This window comes from Pteropus alecto, unplaced genomic scaffold (assembly GCF_000325575.1).
Source record: "Pteropus alecto unplaced genomic scaffold, ASM32557v1 scaffold78, whole genome shotgun sequence".
Lineage (NCBI taxonomy): Eukaryota > Metazoa > Chordata > Mammalia > Chiroptera > Pteropodidae > Pteropus > Pteropus alecto.
In genome coordinates, this window is record NW_006443124.1 from 11,863,513 (window position 1) to 11,886,666 (window position 23,154).

Here is a 23,154-nt window from a genome sequence, read left to right on the forward strand (position 1 = left end):
GAGGGGCGTTGGAGTTGCTGAGCGGGAGGTCGGGCCTGGGCCTGGCCACGCCCCGGGCTTCCGGAGTTTGGTACACAACTCCAACTAGAACGCCTTCCCCAAGGCTCTGCCTCAACGTGCCATTTTCAGTCAGTTCCTCAAGCGCATTTCCGGCCGCCCCACCGGAAGCTGGAGCGGCGGAAACCTCATCTCCGAGGTGGATCCCGTGAGGGATTTAGGTGAGGTCTCGCGACATATCTTTAAATCTCACCAAGAAGGAGTGGAAGAGGCCTAACTGTACCGCCCCAATGTTACGTCACCGCGGAGTCACGCCCTTGGGCGTTCGTTTGCGTGCTCGCGCTGCTGCGCATGCGCATTCGCCCTCCCTTCTCCCCCGCGCTGTCTTATCTCTGGCCAGTCGCGCGTGGGCTGAGGCCCTGGGCGGGCGTTGCGAAGGCTTGTTTGCTCGAGCCGGCTCCCCGCGGCAGTTTGGAGTTCTACTTGGGAGAGGGGTTTGTAGACCCCCTACCTAGGGTGAATGGGCTGTCGCATGTGCTGCTAAGGGTAGGCTAGGGAGCACAGGGGCCGGGGCCGCGGCCATGAACTCACCCGTGGACCCTGGCGCTAGGCAAGCGCTGAAGAAGAAGCCGCCCGAGCGGACCCCCGAGGTAAGGCCGGCCGACTCCGGCGCGCTTCCCGCTCCTTAACGGACTGCACACCCCTGTCCGTCCGAAACCTGCGGCGACTGCCCTCTTGTCAGAGCCTCGCACCTGCTGTCAGGATATCTGTTCTCTGCGTTCCCCGACCCGGGCCCTTCTCGCGGGCGGGTGACGGACTGCCTTTCCTGCTTGTGATGCCGCCTTCCCCGCACACCCGTCCTTGCCGGTGACTTCCTGGTGTTTTCGATAAGAAAGGACCATTTACTAAATCATTTTCTCAGGGCAAAGTGTGGGTCTCTGAGTGAGTTTACCTGGGGGTAGGAAGACTGAAAAACGAGGTAGAAATTGTAAGTGAAGTGTAACAGCATGTTATTAAGAAATAACTTCTCTTTAAAGGTCCTCGAAATACTGCACAAGTGCCTAAAAAAAAGTTTTCAAAGTCAGTTTTAAACTTTGCATCTAGTCAGATGATGAATTCTGATGGAGGATGATGCATATTGAAAGATCAGTTCTAGAGGTACTTTTTCAGACTGTCGCTGGGAAATTTTACAGTATTTATATTGGGATCCAAAACTTGCTGTTTTGGGTTAGCAGATATGGCATCAGCTTAAATGATTTTCATTTGACCTGAGGGCTAGTTTTCAGGCACATAGCTAAAACCTGTTAACCTTGCATAACCCTATAGAGTGCTTAGATGTTTGGGGAAGATTTTTCTTGATTTGGAGACGTTTATATTGTTAAATGTATGTTTCCTAAACCAGAAAGCAACAACTAAACACAGTGTGAATGGATTGTTGGATTGTTTTTTTGCGTATAAGTTGCAATAAATGAAAATGAAAAGCTTTGGTTAATTCTTTTGGAATCACTTTTCGAATTTTCAGATTTATAGTGTTTTTCATGGTAGGTCTCAGTAACTTAGGGCTGACCTTTTGTGACATGACATTATTCAAGCCACAGTTGTACCTTTGATAGGTCACACTTTGTTGTTGGAAATCCTGATCTTTGCAAAGAAACAAGGCAAGTACTGCCAGTTTCCTAAATCCTTTTTTGAGACCTGTATTTATAATCCCATGTGTTTTAATTTTCTGTGATAATTCTTAAGGTAATTGTGAGCTAATTGAAAGCGTTCACCTTGAACAGGTGAATCTGCCATGGTTTTTATATCATTAGAAAGCATACAAGCCTTGCAATGTATAAGGTTAGTTTAACTTTTAAATATTACTTTGATAAATTCACATTTTAATGAGAAAATCCTACTTCTCTTTAATAGCAGCATTACCTAGTTTGAAATTACCTATTTTTGAGGCTTACAAGAATTTCTAAACTGTTCACAAACTTATGTTGCCAAGTGTGTGTGCCTTTAAGTACTTTATCTGGTTTTACTGGAACAGCAGCATTGTTTAAAGGACTGCTAAATGACTGCCCATAGTACCCAGACTAAGTCCCTGACATCTAGCAGCAGAGCATGTTAACTACTTAATTCATTGGCAGTGCTTTTGAATGAGTGTAGAATTTGGGGTAGAAAAGTATTAATAAAGAAGTAGTAATCTGTATCCTAGTGATAATTTATATGCGGTAAATAATTTGATGAAATTCTCCTAAGTTCATTTCTGTTTTCAAAAACTCCTTATTCTTTTAGTGGACTCTTCAGGGCCTAACATAAATATATTCCACAATTATTTATCGAAAGCTTATCAGTTTAAGGCACTATTCTGTGCACTAGGATACACCTGAACAAAACAGGCCTGCTGTAGTGCTTACATTCTAATAAAAGGGGGAGGGGAGAAGGCAGGTAAATATAATAAACAAGTAAGTTATGTAATATGTTAGCTGATAATTGCTAATAAAAAAAAGTAGGATAAAGGGATTGGAAGCAAGGGACAAAGGCTGAGTTGCAATTTAAATAAGATGGTCAGTGGTGTGCTGGTAGAGATGACTTTTGATTAAAGACTTGATGCAGGTGATTTAATTAGCCAGGGGAATATATGGGGAAAGAGCTTTCCAAGTAGAGAGAGTAGTCACTGCAAAGGCCCTAAAGTGAGAGCATGTCTGGTTCATTCAAGGAATAGCAAGGGGCTCTGAGTGACTGACTAGAAGAGTGAACAAGGGTGAGAGTAGTAAGAGATGAAGTCAGAGAAGCGGCAGTGGTGGTACAGGATGGGGTATATATCATGTAAGACTTTTTAAACCATTGTAAATTCTTTGACTTTTATTTTGAATGAAAGGAGACTGCCAAAAGGTTTGAAGCAGAGGAATGATACTATCGTAGGTTTTAAAGAATCCTCTGGCTGCTTGCTGCATTGAGAATAGACTGCATGGGAGCAAGGGTAGAAAGAAGCAGAAATGTCAATTTAGAGGCTGTTACATTAAAGCAGGGAAGAGATGATCATAACTCAGATTAAAGTAATAGTAATGTAGGTGGTGAGAAGTAATCAATTATGGAAATATTTTGAAGGTTTAGCCAACATAACTTGCTAATGGGTTAGATATATGCTTTGAAGGAAAGAGAGGAATCGAGCATGGTTTGAAGGTATTTGGCCTGAATTACCATCAAAGAGAGCGTGAGCTGCTGCTATCAGATAGATGGAGAAAGCCGCAGGAGGAATAAGTTTGGGGAGGGGGTCGGGAATCAGAAATTCAGTTTTGAACATGTTATGTTTGAGATGTCTATTAGAAATGTTGAGTAAGGAGTTGCTTTTACAAGTTTATATTTCTAGAAAGAAGGTTTGGTGATATAAATTTTATAGTCATTAGTTTATAGATATTATTTAAAGTCATGAGACTAGATGAAATTACCAAGGTAGTGAGTGTACATAGAGAATAGAAGAGGACCGAAGACAGTTCCTTGGGGCATTTGATCACTACAAAGTCAGAGGAAAAGAGCAGAAACCAGCAGAGTATGAGTGGCAACAAACAGTGCAGTAGAAGAAAATCCAAGAGAGACGTGGTGGTTTGGAAGCCAAGAGATAAAGTGTACAATAGGAGATACAGTTCATTCAGCTTATTTTTCCTTGAATACCTACTGAATACAAAGAAATATGAAAAAATATACAAATAGATAAGAACCAGTGTCTTATAATTTTATAATTAGATGTTTGTATCATATAATTAATGAATAAAGAACTCTTCTGTTTTTGGGACAAAATTAATGGTTCCTTTATTTTGAACTGTCTGTTGTCCTTACATGAAATTGTCAACTCAAGCATAATCCTGGTGATCCAGACACAGCGTAGAAACATGTTGTAAAGTATGCGATTTAGTACTGTGTTCTAACACAGTTTTTATTTTTCTGGCCATTTCTTCTACTTTGTAGATCCAGCTTCCACAACATTGGCTTTCCTGAGCTAGTTCTCTGATTTCCTTTTCCACTTTGCAAAGATTTTTTTAATGGAAAATTTTAGACTTTGAGACTCTGTGGGAAACTTAGTGCTCTAAAACAACAAAAACTGTTAAGGTATTCATTTTGAGTCCTTACACCAAAATTAAAGATGCACAGTCAAAATCGAGACCTTGGATTTGGCTGTTTGTCAGTTCAGTCTGTATCCAACACCATTCTTTCTCTGTAACCTTTCTGTCTTTTTTTTTATTTACTTTTTGGCCTCTGAGTTCCTTATTGCTCTCTTATGGTTTATTTCTCTAAGTGCTTAATATCATGCTTTGCACATATTAAATGATCAGTAAATATGTTGAACAAAACAAAATTTTGAAATAATTTTGTAAAGTACTCATGTCAAAAAGGTAACACTTTTCTTCATTAGAACTGCTGATTTTGTATATCTAGGTAGATTGAGTTGGCAACTTCAGTTAATTTTTATAGGCTGACAGTTAGGACTGTGTAGTCCATTTTACCCCTTTTCACATGCTTCAGATCCATGTATCTAAGCACTAAATTATCCTCCAGGTTCTTCAATCACCAGTCCTAAATTGAAGCTGTCATCATTCCTCCTCCTCAATTTTCTGTTGGTGACTGCCCCAGTTGCTCAATCCAGAAATTTGTTTTCACTCTTGATTTACCCGCTATCTTTTTCTCTATATCCAAATGGCTGCTAAACTTTGTTGATTTTATGTCCTGAATCTCTCTCTGCCTCTTCCTCTACAGCTCTGCTACCCTAGTTAAATCTCTCTTACTGTTTTACTCCTGAGTTTTTTTCTTGAGTCATTTTATTTGTCATATTACTGCTAGAGTGATCTTAATACTCGGATCTGATCATGTTCTACTCTTGCTCAGAATTATTTCCCACTGCCTAGATAGGTAAGTAATATAAGTTATATAAATCATTTTGAGAATGAAAGAGGTACTGTTAATATTTATGGTAAATAACAGGTTAAAAAGAGACTGTCTCAGGTAAACTGAAATGTACATTTACTTCACCCAGATGGTAACATTAATTTATCCATTCATTTAACAAATGATTTATCAGACACATTACTAAAAGCCAAGGTTGTAGAAGGAAATCGGACATAGTCTCTATTCGGTGACTTAAGAGACAGACATGAAAACATTAGTAAAATGTTAAATGACAAATGTATGTACAGGGCACTTTGAGACAGCAGGTGAGGAAAGGCTTCTTGGAGAGCATTAAATTGATTCTTAAATATTGTGAATAGCTGTCTGGATGATATCCAGAAGGGAGGTCATTCCATGCAGAGCGCAAAAGGAGCAAAGGCATGAATAGTGGCAAGCCAGGTACATTTGTGGGATGAGACACCTATCTCAGTCGAGAGCATGCATTCCCAGTGAGGGTGATGTCATTCCCAAAGTGACAAACATTGTTTTTTAGCGGAAGTGAAAAAGATTTTAGATATTACTATGTGATTTGTCACACTCTAAAACTCACCCTTACTTGGGAAAATTTATTTCTTAGTATTTAATTGGGTGTGAGGCAGCAATTAGGAAAAAATGTCTAAAAATGCTCTTTGGAAGGAGTGCGATAATTTAAAAAGGTTGCAAAACACTGGCTAGTGTATGGGGTGTTGGGGGTGGTGAAGGCAGTACATGGTGTTAGATGTTAGTGTTAGAGCTGGATATACTAGGAGGGTTGGATCATTTCAGAGATTTGGATTCATTGTTATAATAAAGAAGAACTACTGGAAGGTTTAAAGCCTAGAGATAAGATCAGTTTTACAAAGATTATTCTGTGGGCATTGTTGAAGATGTATGGGCTACACAAGAGGCAGGAAGGTAGGACGAACACATATTTTGTCCAAACTGGGATACTTTTCTGTGTGAAAAGTAAAACCATTGATTATATCAGAATAACGAGAAACCAGGAGATATGGTCCTGGTTTCAGGAAACAAATGCAGTTATTCAGGCCTAAGATAACGCAGCAGCTTATGGGATAATGAGAGACTAATAATTGAAGTATCTGCTTCACACCAGACTTTTCTTTTTCAACTTTGAAATTGACTGTAAATACAGTGAAGTCCACTTACCTTAAGTATATAGCCAGGTTAAGTTTTACAAATATATTTAGCTACCACCCAAATCATAATATACATGTTATCACTACTCCAGAAACTCCCCCTTTACCCCTTCTAATCAATACCATTTCCAAAAAGAGACCAGTGTTTTGGCATCTTTCACCATAAATTTGCTCTGCCTGCTTTTGAACTTCGAGTGGAATCATACAGGTTTTCCAGCAACCAAGAGGACTATGAGCTACCTTGGTTTCACATTTTACCTGTGGACTGGACTTTGAACCTTCTCTCTTGGGGCTCTCCTTGATCTTCATCTGCTTATCCTTTATATCCTGATCTCCGTTTTGTTTGCCTTTTTGGGTTGTCTACCTCATTCTGCCGAAGCCTACTCTAAGGATAACTGCCTCTCAGCCTCAAAGGCTACTTACTTTTCAGGCCAAGATACAACCTGTCCTTATGTTCCTTTCAGGCCTCTGCAACAGCATTGGGACAAGTCTTGCAAAACCTTCCTGTCTTTTGCTTGTTAGGATCAGACTTGGCCTGGGTGCAAGAGGGATCAGATTTGGCCTGGGTGCAAGAGTTATGCAGAAGTTTAGATGATTTCTAGATTTCTGCTTTGGGTAATTGTGTAAGAGTACATTATTAAGGAGCAGAACTAGGATGGGAAGACAATTCAGTTTTGAAAAATGTTTGAGGCTCCCTACAGGGGACACAGAGATGTTCAGTAAGCATCTGGAGCTTCAGATTACACAAGGCCATGTGTCTGAGTTGGTCTGAGAGTATACTGCATATGGGTTATGGGTGAAGCCATGGAATTGGTAGGAATACCCAGGGTGAAAAGCAGAGTGAGAATGTAAGGACAAAACATTAAAGGGATGGGGGATGGAAACACTGCAAAAGAGAATGAAAAGAATTTATTATGGAGGTAGGAGAACAGAAACTCTATAATCACTAACGTCAGACACTATAGAGAATTCAAGAAAAGTGAGGACTGATAAATTCTTTGGATTAATTCCATCAGAATGAGTTCAGTAGACTGATTAATAAAGGACCTGGTTACAGTGGATTGAAGAAAGAATAAGACCCTCCCCCCGAAAATGAAGGCAGCAGGCGTGCTGTTTGTGCATTGGTCTCTAATGGGAAGGGGAAGGATAAAAAGTCCTCCAGGATCTTCTCCCGAGTATCCTAGCCTCATCACCTCCCACCTGCAAACATATTCATTTTAACTCTAACTATCTTAACATGGTACTTCTCAACCTAGGCTATATATATTTCTCAACCTACAGAATTTTTTTTTTGTGACCAGGCCCACCCTTCATTTCTTGAAGTAGAACCTTCTAGGCTGTAATGTTAAGTCTTGGTATTTATAGAAAGTTCCTTAAGTAACTCTGATATATATATATAGACAGAGGTGAGAAACATTGTCCATGGTGTCATATTGTCCTGTCTTTATGCTCTACATAGGATGGGAAAGTATGGTACAGTGTTTACAGCTGTGGAATTTTCATTCGAACAAGCCTACTTTAAATTTGAGTGACCCTAGGCAAGTTACCTAACTTCTCTGAGACTGCATATCTTTTAGGTATTGTTGTGTGGACTAAATGAGATAATCTAAGTAAAGCATTTAGCAAAGCGCCTGTCACAATGAACACTCAAGTGGTATCCATTACATATGAGTTTGCTATTTCCTCTAACTGAAATGCCATCCTCTGGCTTGACAAATTCGTATTCCTCACTGAAATCTCATCCCCAGTGCTCATCTGTATAATTGTGCATCCTTTCTTCCTAACATTTCCACTCCTCTGTGTTCTCAAGATACTTTTACCTTCCTGCACCATAGTGATTACTGTTACGATTACTTGCATGTTTGTCTCTCTGGCTGTACTGTGAGCCCCTTGAGGACAGTGACTGTCCTTATCTCCCAGTTCCCATCATGCAGTACTTGGTACATAGTAGGTATCCAAATATTTGTAGAGTAAATGACTTAAAAAGAACGGGAATGTGTAAAATACTGTTCCCTTACTACTTACTCTAGTAGTGATTTCTATTGATCTAATATTTGAAGTTCTGGGATAAGAGTGGTCAAGTTTGGCATAGTGGCCAATTTTGCTATTAATATTCTCTTATTAAAATATGAATAAAGTACAGTTACCATAAACTATGTGTTTTACCTAGCAATTCTTCAGAGGCAATACAGATAGAGGAAACTTACTCATACCTTGAAACAGAAACTCCTTTTTTATATGGCTTTAAAATACATTTGCCAGAAACGTCTCAGAGAAATAGAGATGAATGCCAGTTTTGACTTTTCATGTTTTTAACCAGATGACTTAAAGCTTGCTGGACGAAAATTTTCATACTCAGCTAGATATTAATATAATTGCCTATTTACAATCAGAAAAAAATTTTGAAGGAGCTTACTTTTGTTACCAAAAGTTAAAGAAGGAGCTAAGACTGAAAGGATGTAAAATTTGGTGTTCTTATAATTATTCGTTAATCTGTGTCAGAATTTAGAATAACGGTCTTTAAATGTACACTTGTAGAAGTTTTTAAAGCAGTGTCCAAAGAGCACCATTGTACTGAGAGACATTTTTGAGTGAGTCACTGTGCACATCTCTGAGGGTGGCAGAAGAAAGATTCAGTTGTTCTTTTCTACAGCAGATGCACATTCAGAGGGTTCCTTGGAGAGTGAAAAAAACTTATTTATGCTTCTGGGGCCCTTTGACCTTTATTTGTAAACTCAAGTAGATGGAGAGGGAATGTTAGATCTGGATGGGGCCTTTATTAGACCACATCTTCTCTAGTCACCTTATTTTACATGTCTTTGAGATTTCCCAACTTGAAACAAACTGTGGCCATCCAGGAGTTTCGACACCATAAGATTTTGTTTCTAAGAGATGAGAAGCTTCACTGAGAATTCTGCAAAGGGGAGGAGCAGCCAGGTATGCTGAACTTCACTGTGTCGCAAAGCCTTGTTCTTTGCGAGGGAAGGAGTGATTGTGAATTCTATAACATCGTGGTTATCACTTGGTTTTACCTTGGACCAACCTGTGTAAACTGAGGTCTGGCTGTAAATAAAAACTGAATGAGCCACTTTATTATGAACTTGAGGTTGTGGAGGCATAAGCAGCCCCTATTTGATGTTTCTCCACTACTAGACATTCTTCACTGCTATGCTATAAACCAAAACTTTGGCAGTCGGAAGGCTTCAGGGTTTGGCATATGGCAGAGATGAGCGGGGCTCGTTGGAGAGCACATTTAGTGCATAATGGAAGTAGCAGCACTGCCTAGATTGTATTTGTGAACATATATGTAGCACTCCTAGAAATACTTCAGCTGGTGGGGTCAGGAGCTAGTGAAGTGAGTTACAGACAGATGAAGGAACTAAACTACAAAGACGTAAAGTGTCTTGCTGCAGGTTACATGATTTATCAGTGACTTCTTCAGTACAGTAGCTCAACACTGCCTTCTCTTCATCAGAACGGTGAACTTTAGATTATATTTTAAGCTTTGAACTTCTGTTTTCCATACTGACATCTATATGAATGCCTAACATTTTCCTAAATAAATGCTTCTTGTTTAATCTTGCCTGTGCTGTATGAAATTCTTTAAGGTGCAATGTCAATTTAATGGAAGTTTATAATCCTCAAGTTTTATGTAGAGTGAGAACAGGTGTGCTTGATACATGATTTCTTAGCACCATTCTGTTTACAACTTATAAGTTTCAGAGAATGGCAGCCTGTTCTAATTGGGCTTCTTAAAAGCATTCAACTAATATGAGAAGACTTCGTCACAGTAGATTTTTTAGAAGAGTTTAGGAGTATCAAGTGCCAAGTGGAGTTTGGATTATTTATGAACTCTGTAAATAACTCTCTGAGGCAGAGTTGAATACATATATTTTTTTAAGGAAGACTGCCGAATCAATATGTGTGTAGTAAATATTTTTAAACACTGTTTCTAAGTGCCAGGGATAAAAGATTAAAGTTCTTTCTTTAGGGGAGGAGATAGGCAATACACAACATACAACGTGGTTAGGGACTGTGATAGTTGTAAATCTCAGGTGCTCAGGAGTTTGTGGGAAGGCTTTTGGGGGAGATGAGCAGAGAGTAGGAGAAGGTAGGTAGATGTCATTCAAGTTGTTTTAGAAAAAGACAATCCTGACAAGTACAGTTTGGAATATGTAAGAGTTAGGTGAAGAAGGGACAGTATGGTAGTAAAAGGTATGGATATGGGGGCTATTACTGATGATGGTCTCCAGTGAAGAAAGGGTAGATGTCACAGCTCTGGGAACGTAAACTTTATGAACATTTAAAGGAATCAGCGAAGACTGTAAAGGAGATTTGGGAGCAGCTGGTGCAGAAAGGCAGTAATGGCTAAGACTTACAGTGCTTATTGGATGCCTGTCACTGTTATAAAACCTTATGCACCACATTTAATCCTTCCAAAACTCTGTAAGAAGATATCATCCACATTTTACATACGTACAGGCCTTGGAGATCTTCTGGGTTCAATTTCAGACCGCTACAATAAAGTGAGTATCACAGTAAAGCGAGTCATAACTTCTTGCTGGTGGAGGGTCTTTCCTTCAATTTGTTTAAAAAAAAAAAAAAAAAATCTTTGAGGTACAATAAAGTGAAAGGCACTAAAATGAATTAAGTTTGTACAGGGAAACAGAATCACAGTGAAATTAACTTGTCTAAGGTCACACAGTTAAGAAACAGTGGAGTCAGGATTCAGACATAGGCGTTCTGGTTTCACATTCTGTCCTTGTAACCATTGCTAACTGTTTTTCATTAAGATGAAAACCCAGAGAGAAACATTACAGAAGGGATGGGAGGAAAAAGTTTGTGTAGGGAGTAGTGAATGAATGATGAATGTGTCAACAGTCGAATGCTATAGAGAAAATGAAGAGAGAAGGATTGAAGAGTGAATGTGTAATTTGGAATTAGCAAATCTTGAGTGACTTCATAATATGTAGTGGGATCAGAAGGTGAACTTGATATTTTTCTTTGAAATTATAAGTAATTGGATGCTCAATCTTTTAATGCTTTATCATTCGTGATGAGTTCTAACATTTAAGCATGTCATTTGGAAATTTTATCTCTAAAAATTAAAATTTCAGTATAATTTTTTTAATGGTAGAGTTTTTATTAATAAAATTTAATTTCAAATAATTTGATTAGGCAGTGTATTTTAATCCACAAATAAAAAGTTCACATTTACTCTGGCAAATGTAAAAGCAAATATACAGCAAAATAAGATGAGATTCCAGTGTAGTGATGTAAGGAGGTAAGCTTTTCCAGAGAACATTGGGGTTGAGCAGTGCATCCTGGGCAAAGATCAACACATTGTGATGATTGGGGATACATGGGAAAAGATAAGGAAAAAAAAGAAGGCAGATCATTAAATGAAGACTTGAAATTTAAGTAAAGCAAGAAATGTCTGTTACCACATGGAAAAAGCAGGAAATATGTGTTTCCCACCCTCTATTAAAAAAAATTTTAAACTACAGAAACATTGGAAGAATTTTGCCTTATCTCCTCTCTAGTATTTATTTTGCTAAATCACTTGAAAGTAAGTTGTAGACCTGATGACACTTCTCCCCTCACTATAATCTCCAAGATGTCTTATAGTAGTTTTACTTTTCAATCTAGGATCTAGTCAAGGTACATTACGTTTGATTGTCATGTCTCTTTAGTCTTCTTTAATCTAGAACAGTCTACCTTCTTTTTTTTTTTCATCACCATGGCTTTTTGAAGAGTTTGACAGATTGGCTTCTCGAATGTATCATTATTTGGACTCATCTGGTTGCTCATGATTAGATTCGGGTTAAATCATCTTCTTGAGACACTACAAGGGTGATGCTCTGTACTTCCTATGTTGTCCCATCAGAAGACACATAGTATCAATTCTTTCCATTATTGGAGGTGCTAAGTTTGATCACCTCTGTCTCTGTTAAAGGTATAGTGCTGTAAGTTGTAAGTGATCCTTAAGGTGATACTTTAGAGTAGTATGTGAATATCTTGTTTTCCAACAATGTTCCACCTAGTGGTTTTAGCATTCATTGATAATCCTTGCCTTAATTAACTATTGCTTTGCTGTTACAAAGTGATAATATTCTAACTGTATATTCATTCTACATTTATTAGTTGGTATTCTATATAGAAAACTTTTCTCACCTCTCCTTTTTTTAAAAAAGATCACTATGATTCAAGGATTATTTTTGTATTTTTATTTTTGTATTTTTAATATTGTCATTCTGTTTGATTGTTAGATTACCCCAAATTTAGCCAGTGAGAGCCCTGTGCTCATATGTCCTTTTGACATTACCCCATTAGTGTTTAATACCTTACTTTCTAGCACAAAAAGATGTTCCAGGCTTGTACTTTCCTTGCCATAGTACTGAAATCAGCCATTTATCTAAGTTCCTTTTAGTAGGAAATGGTATTGAGAAATCAGGATCTGGGCTTCAGGTGTGGTATTTTTTAGCTCTATATTGCCATTTGTAGAATATGTTTACACCTCCATTGGTGAAAAAACCAAGGGAATGGAATTCTACATTTAATATATGGTCTTGAGAAGTTGGAGATACTTTTGAAAATCTTTAAAATAGCTTTAATAGCCCGCAGAATTCTGTGTTTAATATATGGTCTTGTTGACTTGGCAATGTTGTTCAAAATATTTTAAAAAGCTGTAATAGTCTGCTGAATGTAATTTAATCTTTGATTTGTAATTTTATAAGAAATGATACTAACATTTGTTAACTGTTTACTGTGTGATAGTCCTTGTGCTACATACTTAAGCATTATTTTCTGTTCAAACCAAAATAGTTTATTGTTTCTATTGTACAGATAATAAACGTTAAGCAAATTATTGAATGTTATATGTTTAGTAACTGATAGAGGCAGAATTTGAACTCAGAGCTTTCTCCAGAATTCAAGTTTTTAACCACATTGTTAGGCTGCATTTGTCCTAACAATGATTTGAAAAAATTCTTCAGAATAAGTTTTCATTATAGAACTATCACTGCAGAATATCTTGGGATTAAGTCTGTACTGACCTTAGGACTCATCCTGAGAGATTTTTCATTGTTAAATTCATTGTTTTCCAGTTTTAAAAGCTAATGAGCAAAATATCTTGGTTAATGAGTGTTTTAGATAATGTTGTATTGAAAATTTTATGTGATGAATTAAGCATATCGATAAGAAATTCACTAGTTTTAAACTTTAAGAAACAGCAAAATGAAGAGTTGCTCTAAAGCATCTCAATTTGAGTTTTCCAAGTTTTGGTTGGTTTTCCAAGCATGTGTAGAATGGCAGCCAAATTGAGGGAGTTATTCTGAGAGCGGCACGCCGCTTGGCATAACATCAAGGAAGGAGATAAAAATCCCAGTTTGCTTAATTAGAAGTATATACTTAAAAGGACCATTAATTTCTCATACATACAGAGCTGCGAATACGAATTTAATGTTTCATTTAACATTTAAATTAAAAATTCATAGAATAGACATACAACGAATGCATTAGGTATGGACTTTCTGAAGGATATAAGAAGATAGCTGTAGGATGGCAGTGGTCCCATCCACTTCAGTTTGCTGACCTTCACTCATAACTGGCTGAGAGGGGTAAGGCTGATCTGTTTTAGGAAGTACTGAGTCATCACCACTTACTCACCTTTTTTTGCCCAAGTGAAACCCATTATTTTATTCCATAATCTTGAACTAGTATTTGTTCTTCTAATACCTCTGGATAATTTCTGCAGTATTTGTAGTTGCAGAACCAGTGGCTGATTCAGGTGTTACTGAGTTGGAATATCACAATTTCCTGGTTTTTCCATCTTCTTCATGACTTCCCTCTTTTAGGCTCAGGAGAGCACCTTTAAGTGCACACTGTGTAAGTACTTAACACTTCCTCAAATCTAGCATTTAAATTTTTTACTACCGGGAAATATCTGTAAGACTTCCAGTATGCCTCTGTCAGGGGATTTTTGTTTGTTTGTTTTGTCTTTCTATAATTGTTTTTATTAGTCTTGGACATACCAAGAGCCAAATAAATAATGCAGTACCTCAAGCCTGTTTCAGAGATAAATAATGGTACAGGAACCATAGGAAACCCCTTTCTAAACCTAGCATTACACAGCTAGCAGCTACTTGCTGTCCCATGTAAACAAAATGCTATAACCACCCACACCATATGAGAGAATCAGCTTACTACTAAAACCTTCCTTTGTTCTGGGAGGTTCTTTTCTGTAATTTTGTGAATGCTTAGCATCTTTTGATCTTCAAACCAGATGCACTGAAGGGACCAGGATTTACTAGACATCTCAGTGCTTGTTTCTCTTCCTTATTAATGGGTTATCAGCCAAATAAGAGTCACATAGATCCTACCTGTAAACTGGTTGTTCTCAAACTTTAGCGTGCATCAGAACCTATACACTAGAGACTGCTGGGCCCTATTCCCAGAGGTTCTGATTCACTAGGTCTGAGGCGGGGCCTGATAATTTGTATTTTTACCAAGTTCCCAAATGATGCTGAGGGTGCCTTGTCTAAGTGTCTCTCAGGGTTGTTACTTAGATGCAACAGAACCCAATTCTGGCCAGTTTTTAAAAAAGAACTTATGAAAAGAATATTGGGTAGCTACAGAATTGATGAGAATACTACAGAAGTAGACTTGGGGTAGGCAACTGTGACACAGATTTGTAAAGATACTACTGCTGCTGGCACTGAGCGTAGTGACCACCACAGCTTGCACTGCTGACCACTTGTACTATACACTGTGCATATGTTGAGAGACCCTGCTGCTACCACTAGCTGCCGAATTGGATTCTGTGCAGTTCTTGCTTCTCAGGATCACTAGATTCAAAGTCTGGAATGGGTATGCCTTATTGGTATCTCTTGGATTATTTGCCCAAGCCCTAGTTTTCTGGAAGGTTGGAAAGATGAAAATCTGGTGTTTTCAGCTTCTACCAAACTCATAAGCTGAGAGATATTCTCCAAAGAAGAGTTCATTCATGGCTTGACTTCCTTGGTAGATATTTTTGACCACATTGCATTAGGAGTTGGCAAAGTATGGTCTGGGGGCCAAATTAGCCTACCAACTAGTCTATAAATAAAGTTTTATTGGAATGCCACCACACTCATTCATTTACTTACTTTTTTGTTGGTTATTTTCATGCTACAAAGGCAAAATTAAGTAGTTGTGACAAAAACCACATGGCTAGAAAAATATAGAATATATACTATTTGGCACTTTGTAGAGAAAGTTTGCCAATCTCTGATAGAAATAATGCTAGTATTTCTATTCAGGTCCATTCAGTTATCATTTATAGATGCTGTTGGAGAACTTCATGTGGCCAAATTCCTTACTGAAGTAAGGAAATTGGAGGCAAACAATGGGGCACACTTTCAGATATTTAAAGAAGGGCTTTTAGAATCTAAAGTTGATAAACTTTGTCAGCCTCTCTCTTCAGATCAAGAACTGAAGAACCATATATGTATTTTAAAATTTGTGAGTTATATTCTCATTTAGACTTTAAAATTGAAAAGTGAATTCCTAATTCTTAGCTATTCATGGCATCAACAGTGATGTAGCAAAGATGTCCGTCCTTGAGAACAGAGTAAATTATATGACAAATTCAGTCAAGCATCTCAGAAAAATTCTGTGGGTCCTCGACACTGGCCTATCCTTGTCTCGCAGGTCAAGTTATGAGAGGTCTAATTCTGTTTGCCATAACATAACATTTATGTGTTATAGTTTTTAGAACTTGTTTGACACTAAAACAAAATTGTCTTGAAGCTAAAAATAACAAGTACATTTCCAGAGAGCAGGCCTTTTGTAGATGTCTGGCCATGTTATGATGACTCTTAAAGGGTTGGGCCCCAGCAGCAGTGTTTGTGGTATATGGTCACACTTACTCTGGCCATTGTTTTGAAAGTCTTAGCTCAATAAGGCAAAAATAAACAAACAAAACAAACAAAAAAACCCATAGACTGGGAGGAAGAATTAATACTATAATTCATAAGAGGTAGTATATATGTAGAAAATCCATAGAATCCACGAATTATGAGATTTATTAAGGTTATAGTATACATCCTAAACTTATCACAATCTACCATCAAGTAATATTATACTACACTTATAGTTTAAGAACTTTATAACAGAATACTTCTATTTTTACCTCCTGGCCTTTGTGTTGTTTGTTTTCCTTGTACATGTATTATAAACCCCACAATATGTTGTCTTTGTTGTTTGTTGCTTTAGACAGTTTTCTTTTAAATAGTTTGAAAAAAGATTTATATTCACCCATGTAGTTACCATTTTCAGTTCTCTTCATTTCTTTGTGTAGATCCAAATTTCCACCTGGTATTGTTTTCCTCCTTTATGAAGTACTTTTAACATTTTTTTCCTGTAGAGCAGGTATGCTGGTAATTAATTCATTCAGCCTTTATATGTGAAAAATATTTTGCCTTCGTTTTTTGAAAGATGTGTTGACTGGGAATAGAATTCTAAGTTTATATGTATATTTTTTCTTTTCTCGCTGGATTGTGTTGTTTCAAGAATCTTTGTTACTGTGGAGTTTTGTTCTTTCTCTAATTGCTTTTACAGTTCTCATTTTTTTAAGCAATTATAATGTGCTTTGGTATTGTTTTTTCATATTTCTTGTGCTTGAGTTTTATTGAGCTATATGATGTGTGAGCTTATAATTTTCATCAAAGATTTTCCATTATTTTTAAATAGTTTTTTTTTTTTTTCCTCTTTCTCTCTCCCACAGTGAACAGTGACTTTTTGTTAGGCTGCTCAAAGTAGTCCCATAGCTCCTTGGTGCTCTGTTCAAACTTTTTCCATTTTTTTCATTTGTGTTTTTGATCTCTATTCTTGTGTCTTAAGATTTGTTAATCTTTTCTGCAATGTCTAATATGCTAGTCGTCTCACTCAATGTATTCTACATCTCAGATATTGTTTTCATGTCTGGAATTTTTTAAATGTCTCTTCTTATATGCTTAATCTTTTTTGTATCTTCCTGAACATGTGGAATATGTTCCGTGTGAACATATGGAATATAGTTTTAATAAGTTTGTCAATGTCTTTTCCTACTAGTTCTATTAGCTATATAATTACTGAGTCAGTTTTGATTTCTCCTCATTATGGGTAATTTTTTCCCGCTTCTTTGCATACTTGGTAAGTTTTGATTGAATATCAGAAACTGAGTTTTACCTCTTTATATGCTGGATTTTTTTTTTTTTTTCCTATAAATGTTATTTGGCTTTATCTGAGACACAAGTAATTTGGAAATCATTTGATCCTTTCAGGCCTTTTTTTGAGCTATGTTATGTAGTCTGTGGTTAATTTTGCCCCAATACTGAGTTCAAAGCCTTCTGAGAACTCCACTAAATGTACTGTGAATTATGAGATTTTCCACTTTGCCTGGTAAACTGGAACTCTTCCTGTTCCTCTGTGAGTTTTGGGTCTTGTTCTCTCTAATCCAGGATGTTTGAACCTCAAAACTATTGACATTTTGACCCATATATTCCTATATTTTGGGGCCTTGTCCTGAACATTATAGAATGTTTAGCAGCATCTCTGGCTTCTAGTCACTTTATGCTAGTAGCACCCCTCCCCGCTAAATGCGACAACCCAAAATGTGTCAGACATTGCTCTATCATCAGGGGGAAAAAATCAGTACTAGTTGAGGACCACCACTCTAATGATATTCTTTTGTAGTTGGAATGGAAAAGAATACATTCATCAAATCAATATCTGGAGCTTAACTAATCAATTCCAGCAACAGTAAGTCTGAAACCACAACTGTGACCAGGACTGAAATTTGGTTAAGTCTCTGGTAGTCTGCAGTCATTTTTTAGGATCCATCTGCTTTCTGCAGATGATATATGCTATGTAACGGGGACCATCACCCTTGCATAATTTAAGTCTTTACTAGTGGCACTAGTCTGCTCTTCTTTGCCCCTCTGGAAACAAAATTGTCTTTTATTTACTGTCTTATTCTGGAGAATGGGGCAATTTCAGAGGTTTCCACTTGGTTTTTTCCACTATGGCAGCTTTTACCACATAGGTCATGGACCCATTGTGGGGGTTATTCTCACTTGTAGAGGTTAATATAAATTCTAATTATAAACTCAGGGAGTGAAAAGAGACTGTTGGGTGGGTCTGCAGGCTCAGTGAGCCCACTGTGAGTTAGACTTTTGCCAGGACTCTGTTATCTCAATTCAGAAGATTTTGGCTGGGAGATGGTTTCTTTTGCCTCACAGAATCTCGACTAGGATCGTTCTCTTAGTTCCGTTCAGCTGATAGCTGGACTGGTCTAAGAAGGGGTTCACTTACATGTCTGGTGCCTTGGTGCTGTTCTTTGTCGCTTTTCTCTGTCAGTGAGGCTAGCTCGGGCTTCCTCACAGCAGTGGTGCTCACAGGATACTAGAATCTTAGATTTCCACAGTCTCATTTCTGCTATATTCTTTTGGTCAGAACAAATCACAAGACCAACCCAGATCCTCGGGGAGGGCACACAGATTCCAATTTTTGGTGGGGGAATGATAAGGTCCCATTGCAAAAGAACATAGAAGATAAGAAATATCATTGTAGCCATCTTGGGAAATACAGTTTATCATATCACTACTCCATCTGCTGTCTTCCAGAATTTTATAGACCTGTCTCATTTGCTGTGGTTTCCTCTTTTAATCTATTCTTCCTTTTAAAAAATACTTCAAAAAGCTTTTTAACTCTCAGGATTTTGCAGAGATATGTGGTCATTGAATCCATCACTTGTAATCTTTGGAACCAAAGATTATTGCTGTTTTTGACCCTATGTTGTCTTATTAACTTATTGGAAAGCAAGTTGTCTTAGGCGTCTTTTCATTTCTACTTTCTGTGATCTGATAATTGTCTTGGCCAGTTGCATATCAAAGCAGGACAGCAATGTTTGGGAGCAGTGTGCTCTGGTATTAAGGCATTATTCCTTATAAGAGAATAAGGAGATACATTTTATGTAGAGAGTTTAGATTTGTTTATAATCACCATGCACCAACATTCTTCATAGCATCAGTGGCAGAATGCTTTTTTGTGTCAGTAATTGGGACTGTTCTCACATTCTTCTTTTGCTATGCCACTGCTCTTAGCTGAAGTTATACTGTATTATTCTGGGGTTTTTAATACCTGGTTATCTGAATGAGGGCTAGAAAAAGGTTCCCTACTACCTCTTCCACAGAGTGAACAGGATTATCTCATTGGACTTTTTTTTATTTTTAGTGGTAGATCATTACCACTTTGAGTCCTTTTACAAAAAGATTTTTTAGGGTCATACTTTAAGAGGGATATTGACAAACTGGGCCATCTCCAGAGGAGGGCAGCTAGGATGCTTAAAGATTTGGAACCTGCAAATACTGAGGCTCTGTAATCTGGAGGGAAAAAACCAACAAAGTCAGATTTAAAACATAACTGTTTTCAAGTACTTGGAGGTCACCGAAGAAGAAAGGTTACATCTGTTTAGAAATGAAATAGACTTTCATATGAAACAGTGAGTTTTTAATTTCTGGCATTGTTTGCATAGAGGCCATCAGCCATATTGAAGAGGGGTTGCTGTGTGAGTTGAGGGAGTTCTCTACCTTTTCACATCGGATAATTCAGAGATTTTTATGATTTCTATTAACAGTTCTGTCATAAATGATCGTTAGCTTAAAATGAGAATTATGGGGGTATCATTACATTTTTAAAAGTTTATTAGGAAAATAATCAGATCTTTTTTATTCTGCAGGACCTAAATACTATTTATTCTTATCTTCATGGGATGGAAATATTATCAAACCTCAGAGAACATCAGCTTAGGTAAGTGTAATGCTTTGTTTATGAACATGTGCTATGGAGTTATTCAAATGAGTTTGGATAGATGCAACGGCTAAATCTTTTCGGTTTTTTTGGTAGGATAAACGTAGAATTTTCATTTCTCAACCTAGTTTTTCTTAGCCATGGGACCTTGAGCAAGTCTTAATATGTAAGCTGTAGTTTTGTCTTCCATAAAATAGGGATAATAAGATTATTTTTGTTAGTGTTTTGAGGATTCAATGAAAATGCAGTTAACCCTTGAATAACTTCATGGTTGGGGCACTGGACCCCACGCAATTGAAAATCCAATTATAACTTTTGACTCCCCAAATATGTAACTACTAGTAGCCTGTGTAACTACTTAGAAGCCTTACTGTTATGTAAGCAGTCAGTTAACACATATTTTGTATGTTATATATATTATATACTGTAGTCTTACAAAGAGAAAGCTAAAGAAAAAGATGTTATTTAGAAAATCATAAGGAAGAGAAAATACATTTACTTGTTGAAAATAAATCCACGTATAGTGTTTGCTTCAGCAGCACATATACTAAAATTGGAAAAAAATCCACATGTAACTGGACCTGGGCAGTTCAAACCTGTGTGGTTCAAGGGTCAGCTGTAATGATCTAAAGCAAACACAGTGTTCAGTATGTGCTGGCCAGTGAAAACAAAACTTCTTTTTGTAGTTCCTATTGATATTTACCATATCACATACTTAAAATGGGCATGGTACGATGTAGTGTTGTATTAAAGTAGAAAGAGCAGGATTCTGGATTTGGTTTAAGTGCCCATGGACAAGACCCATAAACTCTTTGAACTTCATTTTCCTATTCCGTAAATAAATTTTCTCTCCTACCTTTTATCATTGTGATTATATTTGTAAAAAACACTTTTGAGTTTTGTAATGCTCTATAGTAACTTTGTTTAACATTTTAATTAAAATGTGTTTTCCTTCCATGACCAGCTTATCTATCACTTTTTCTGACTGTTCTTTAAGTTTAGCTTATGGCCCAGGTTGCTAAAATATAATTGTTTGGGATTTATTATATCCTGTTTTCTGTAAAACATAATTTAGATGTTTGTATATATCAAATAAAAAAGAAAACTGAAAATGAAAGCATTTAGTAATACTAAAAGTATTTTTTAAATGCAAGCAAATTTATATACTTACTCAATAGTTTGTTTATGCCTCTGCCAATAACTCTTCTTCACATGAGGATTTAGTGTGACTCAGACAAATCTATATTTTTTATATTAAAAAAGAACATTATTTAAAGTGAATTAACAGATGATAGGATGTACATAAGAGTACTATACTTGTTGCCACTTAATATCTGATTGTGTTTTTGAAAATGTTGTATTTAATGTATATGTTTCTAAATGCTTATAGTTTAGTGATAAATTTAGTGGTAGATCTGATTAAAACTTTTACTTTTTTTAATATTTTAGATTAATGTCTGCAAGAGCACGCTATGAGAGATACAGTGGCAATCAAATTCTATTTTGGTAAGTATTTCTGTAATTAGCTTAAATTAATTGCTTTAATATTTAAATTTTGACTTCTAACTTTGAAATTCATTTGATTCTGTAACATTTTCTGTAGAGCAGATTGAAATGTTTTCATGAACCGTGAAGTATAACAGATATAGAGTGCACAAAAGGTGTAGAGTGGGACAAAGTTTAATAAATATATACACCTGTGTAACTCCTACCCAGATGAACATACAGAACATATCAGCTCTCCAGAAGGCTCTAGTCAACTCTGTTGGAAAGATAATCCAGTTCTGACTTCTGTCACCGTAGATTAGTTTTGCCTCTCTCTGAATGTCATATAGATAAGTCTTTTAGTCAGACGTTTTTTACTTCACACATGTCTGAAATTCTTCCATGTTTTTGCATTCATTCTTTTTTACTGCTTTAAAGGATACAGTTGTATGAAAATGATAATTCATTTGTCCTTTCCACTATTTATAAATATTTAGGTTATTTTCAGTTTTTTGCTATCATGAATAATAAAGTTTCTTTAAACATTTTGTTTACGTCTTCTTGTGTCCTAATTTACTCATTCCTTTTGGGCATATTCTTAGGAATAGAATTATTGGAAACGCACATGCTCAAATTTAGGATATTCTAACATTAGAATCTAACATGTGCATTTATTTTGTTATCCCATTGTGACTTTATTTTCCATTTCTCTGCTTACTGATGATGGTGAATGATTGTCGTGTTCTTATAGGCTTTTTGGATAGTTCATTTGTGAAATCTCAATTCAAGGTTTTGACCATTTTTTAATTGGGTTGTATGTCTTATTTCTATTGATTTGTAGAAATTCCTTTTGAATTCTGTATCCAAGTCCTTTGTTGTGTACTTATGTTGCATATATCCTCTCCCACTCTGTGTCTTTCTATTAATGGCATCTTTGGAAGAAGAGAAATTCCCAGCTTTCTCAGTTTTCCCCCTTGTGATTAGTGCTTTCCATGTCTAGTTAAGAACTAAAATCTGTCACTTCCTCAAGATTATGAAGACATTCTTCTCTTTTTTCCTTCTAAAAGTTTTGGCAGCAGTGACCTTTTATTATATAGATTCAACTGGTATGTATGAATGGTATTGACTTTCATGTCTCATTACCTGCACATTGCATATATCATCATTTCTAAAGTATTTACATGATTCATATGGGTCTTAATAGCTACATTCATTCATTTGTTGATCCATTCATTCATTGTTATTAAATGTCTGCTATACATTATGCTTACCCTGGTATAGAATGGTGGGAAGACAGTATTTGTCTTATTGAGCTTATCGTGTAGTGAGGTGGGGAGAGAGTTAATTAAAATAGTTACACATATTTAAGTGCAACCAAAGGAAAGTATAGCTATATAGATTATTGGAACAGAATTGAGAGCCCAGAAATAAACCCTTAGATTTATGAACAGTTCTGTTTTTTAAAAATGACCTGTAGCTAAGATCTGTGCACAGTGTGGTTATAACATGGTTGAGGATTTAAAAGGAACCACCAACAAATAGTTTATTTTTGATGAAGGTGCTAAAGAATTTCAATAGAGAAAGCATAGTTTCTTCAACAAATGGTTCTGAGTTAATTGAATTTTTACATGCAGAAAGTTAATTTAGACCCTTACCATAACACCATATATGATAATTAATGATATATCACTTTATACCCATTAGAATAGCTACAGTCAAAAAGGCAGACAGTCATAGTTTTTGGCGAGGTTATGGTGACACCTAGAATCTTCATATA

General features: G+C 36.7%; 1 protein-coding gene across 4 annotated transcripts in view; it reads left to right on the top strand.

The window, feature by feature from the left end:
• The first annotated feature begins 346 nt into the window (after positions 1-346).
• Positions 347-23,154, top strand: part of RAPGEF6 (Rap guanine nucleotide exchange factor 6) — a 152,130-nt gene continuing 129,322 nt past the window's right edge. For 3 of the 4 annotated variants that reach the window (XM_015598099.2, XM_015598100.2, XM_006923166.3), the window contains exons 1-3: positions 579-647; positions 19,822-19,892; positions 21,342-21,398. In XM_015598099.2, the coding sequence (XP_015453585.1) occupies positions 579-647; positions 19,822-19,892; positions 21,342-21,398 (197 nt within the window). Of the gene's footprint in view, positions 648-19,821; positions 19,893-21,341; positions 21,399-23,154 lie in introns of all 4 variants that reach the window. The other variant, XM_015598101.2, reaches the window with a different exon arrangement.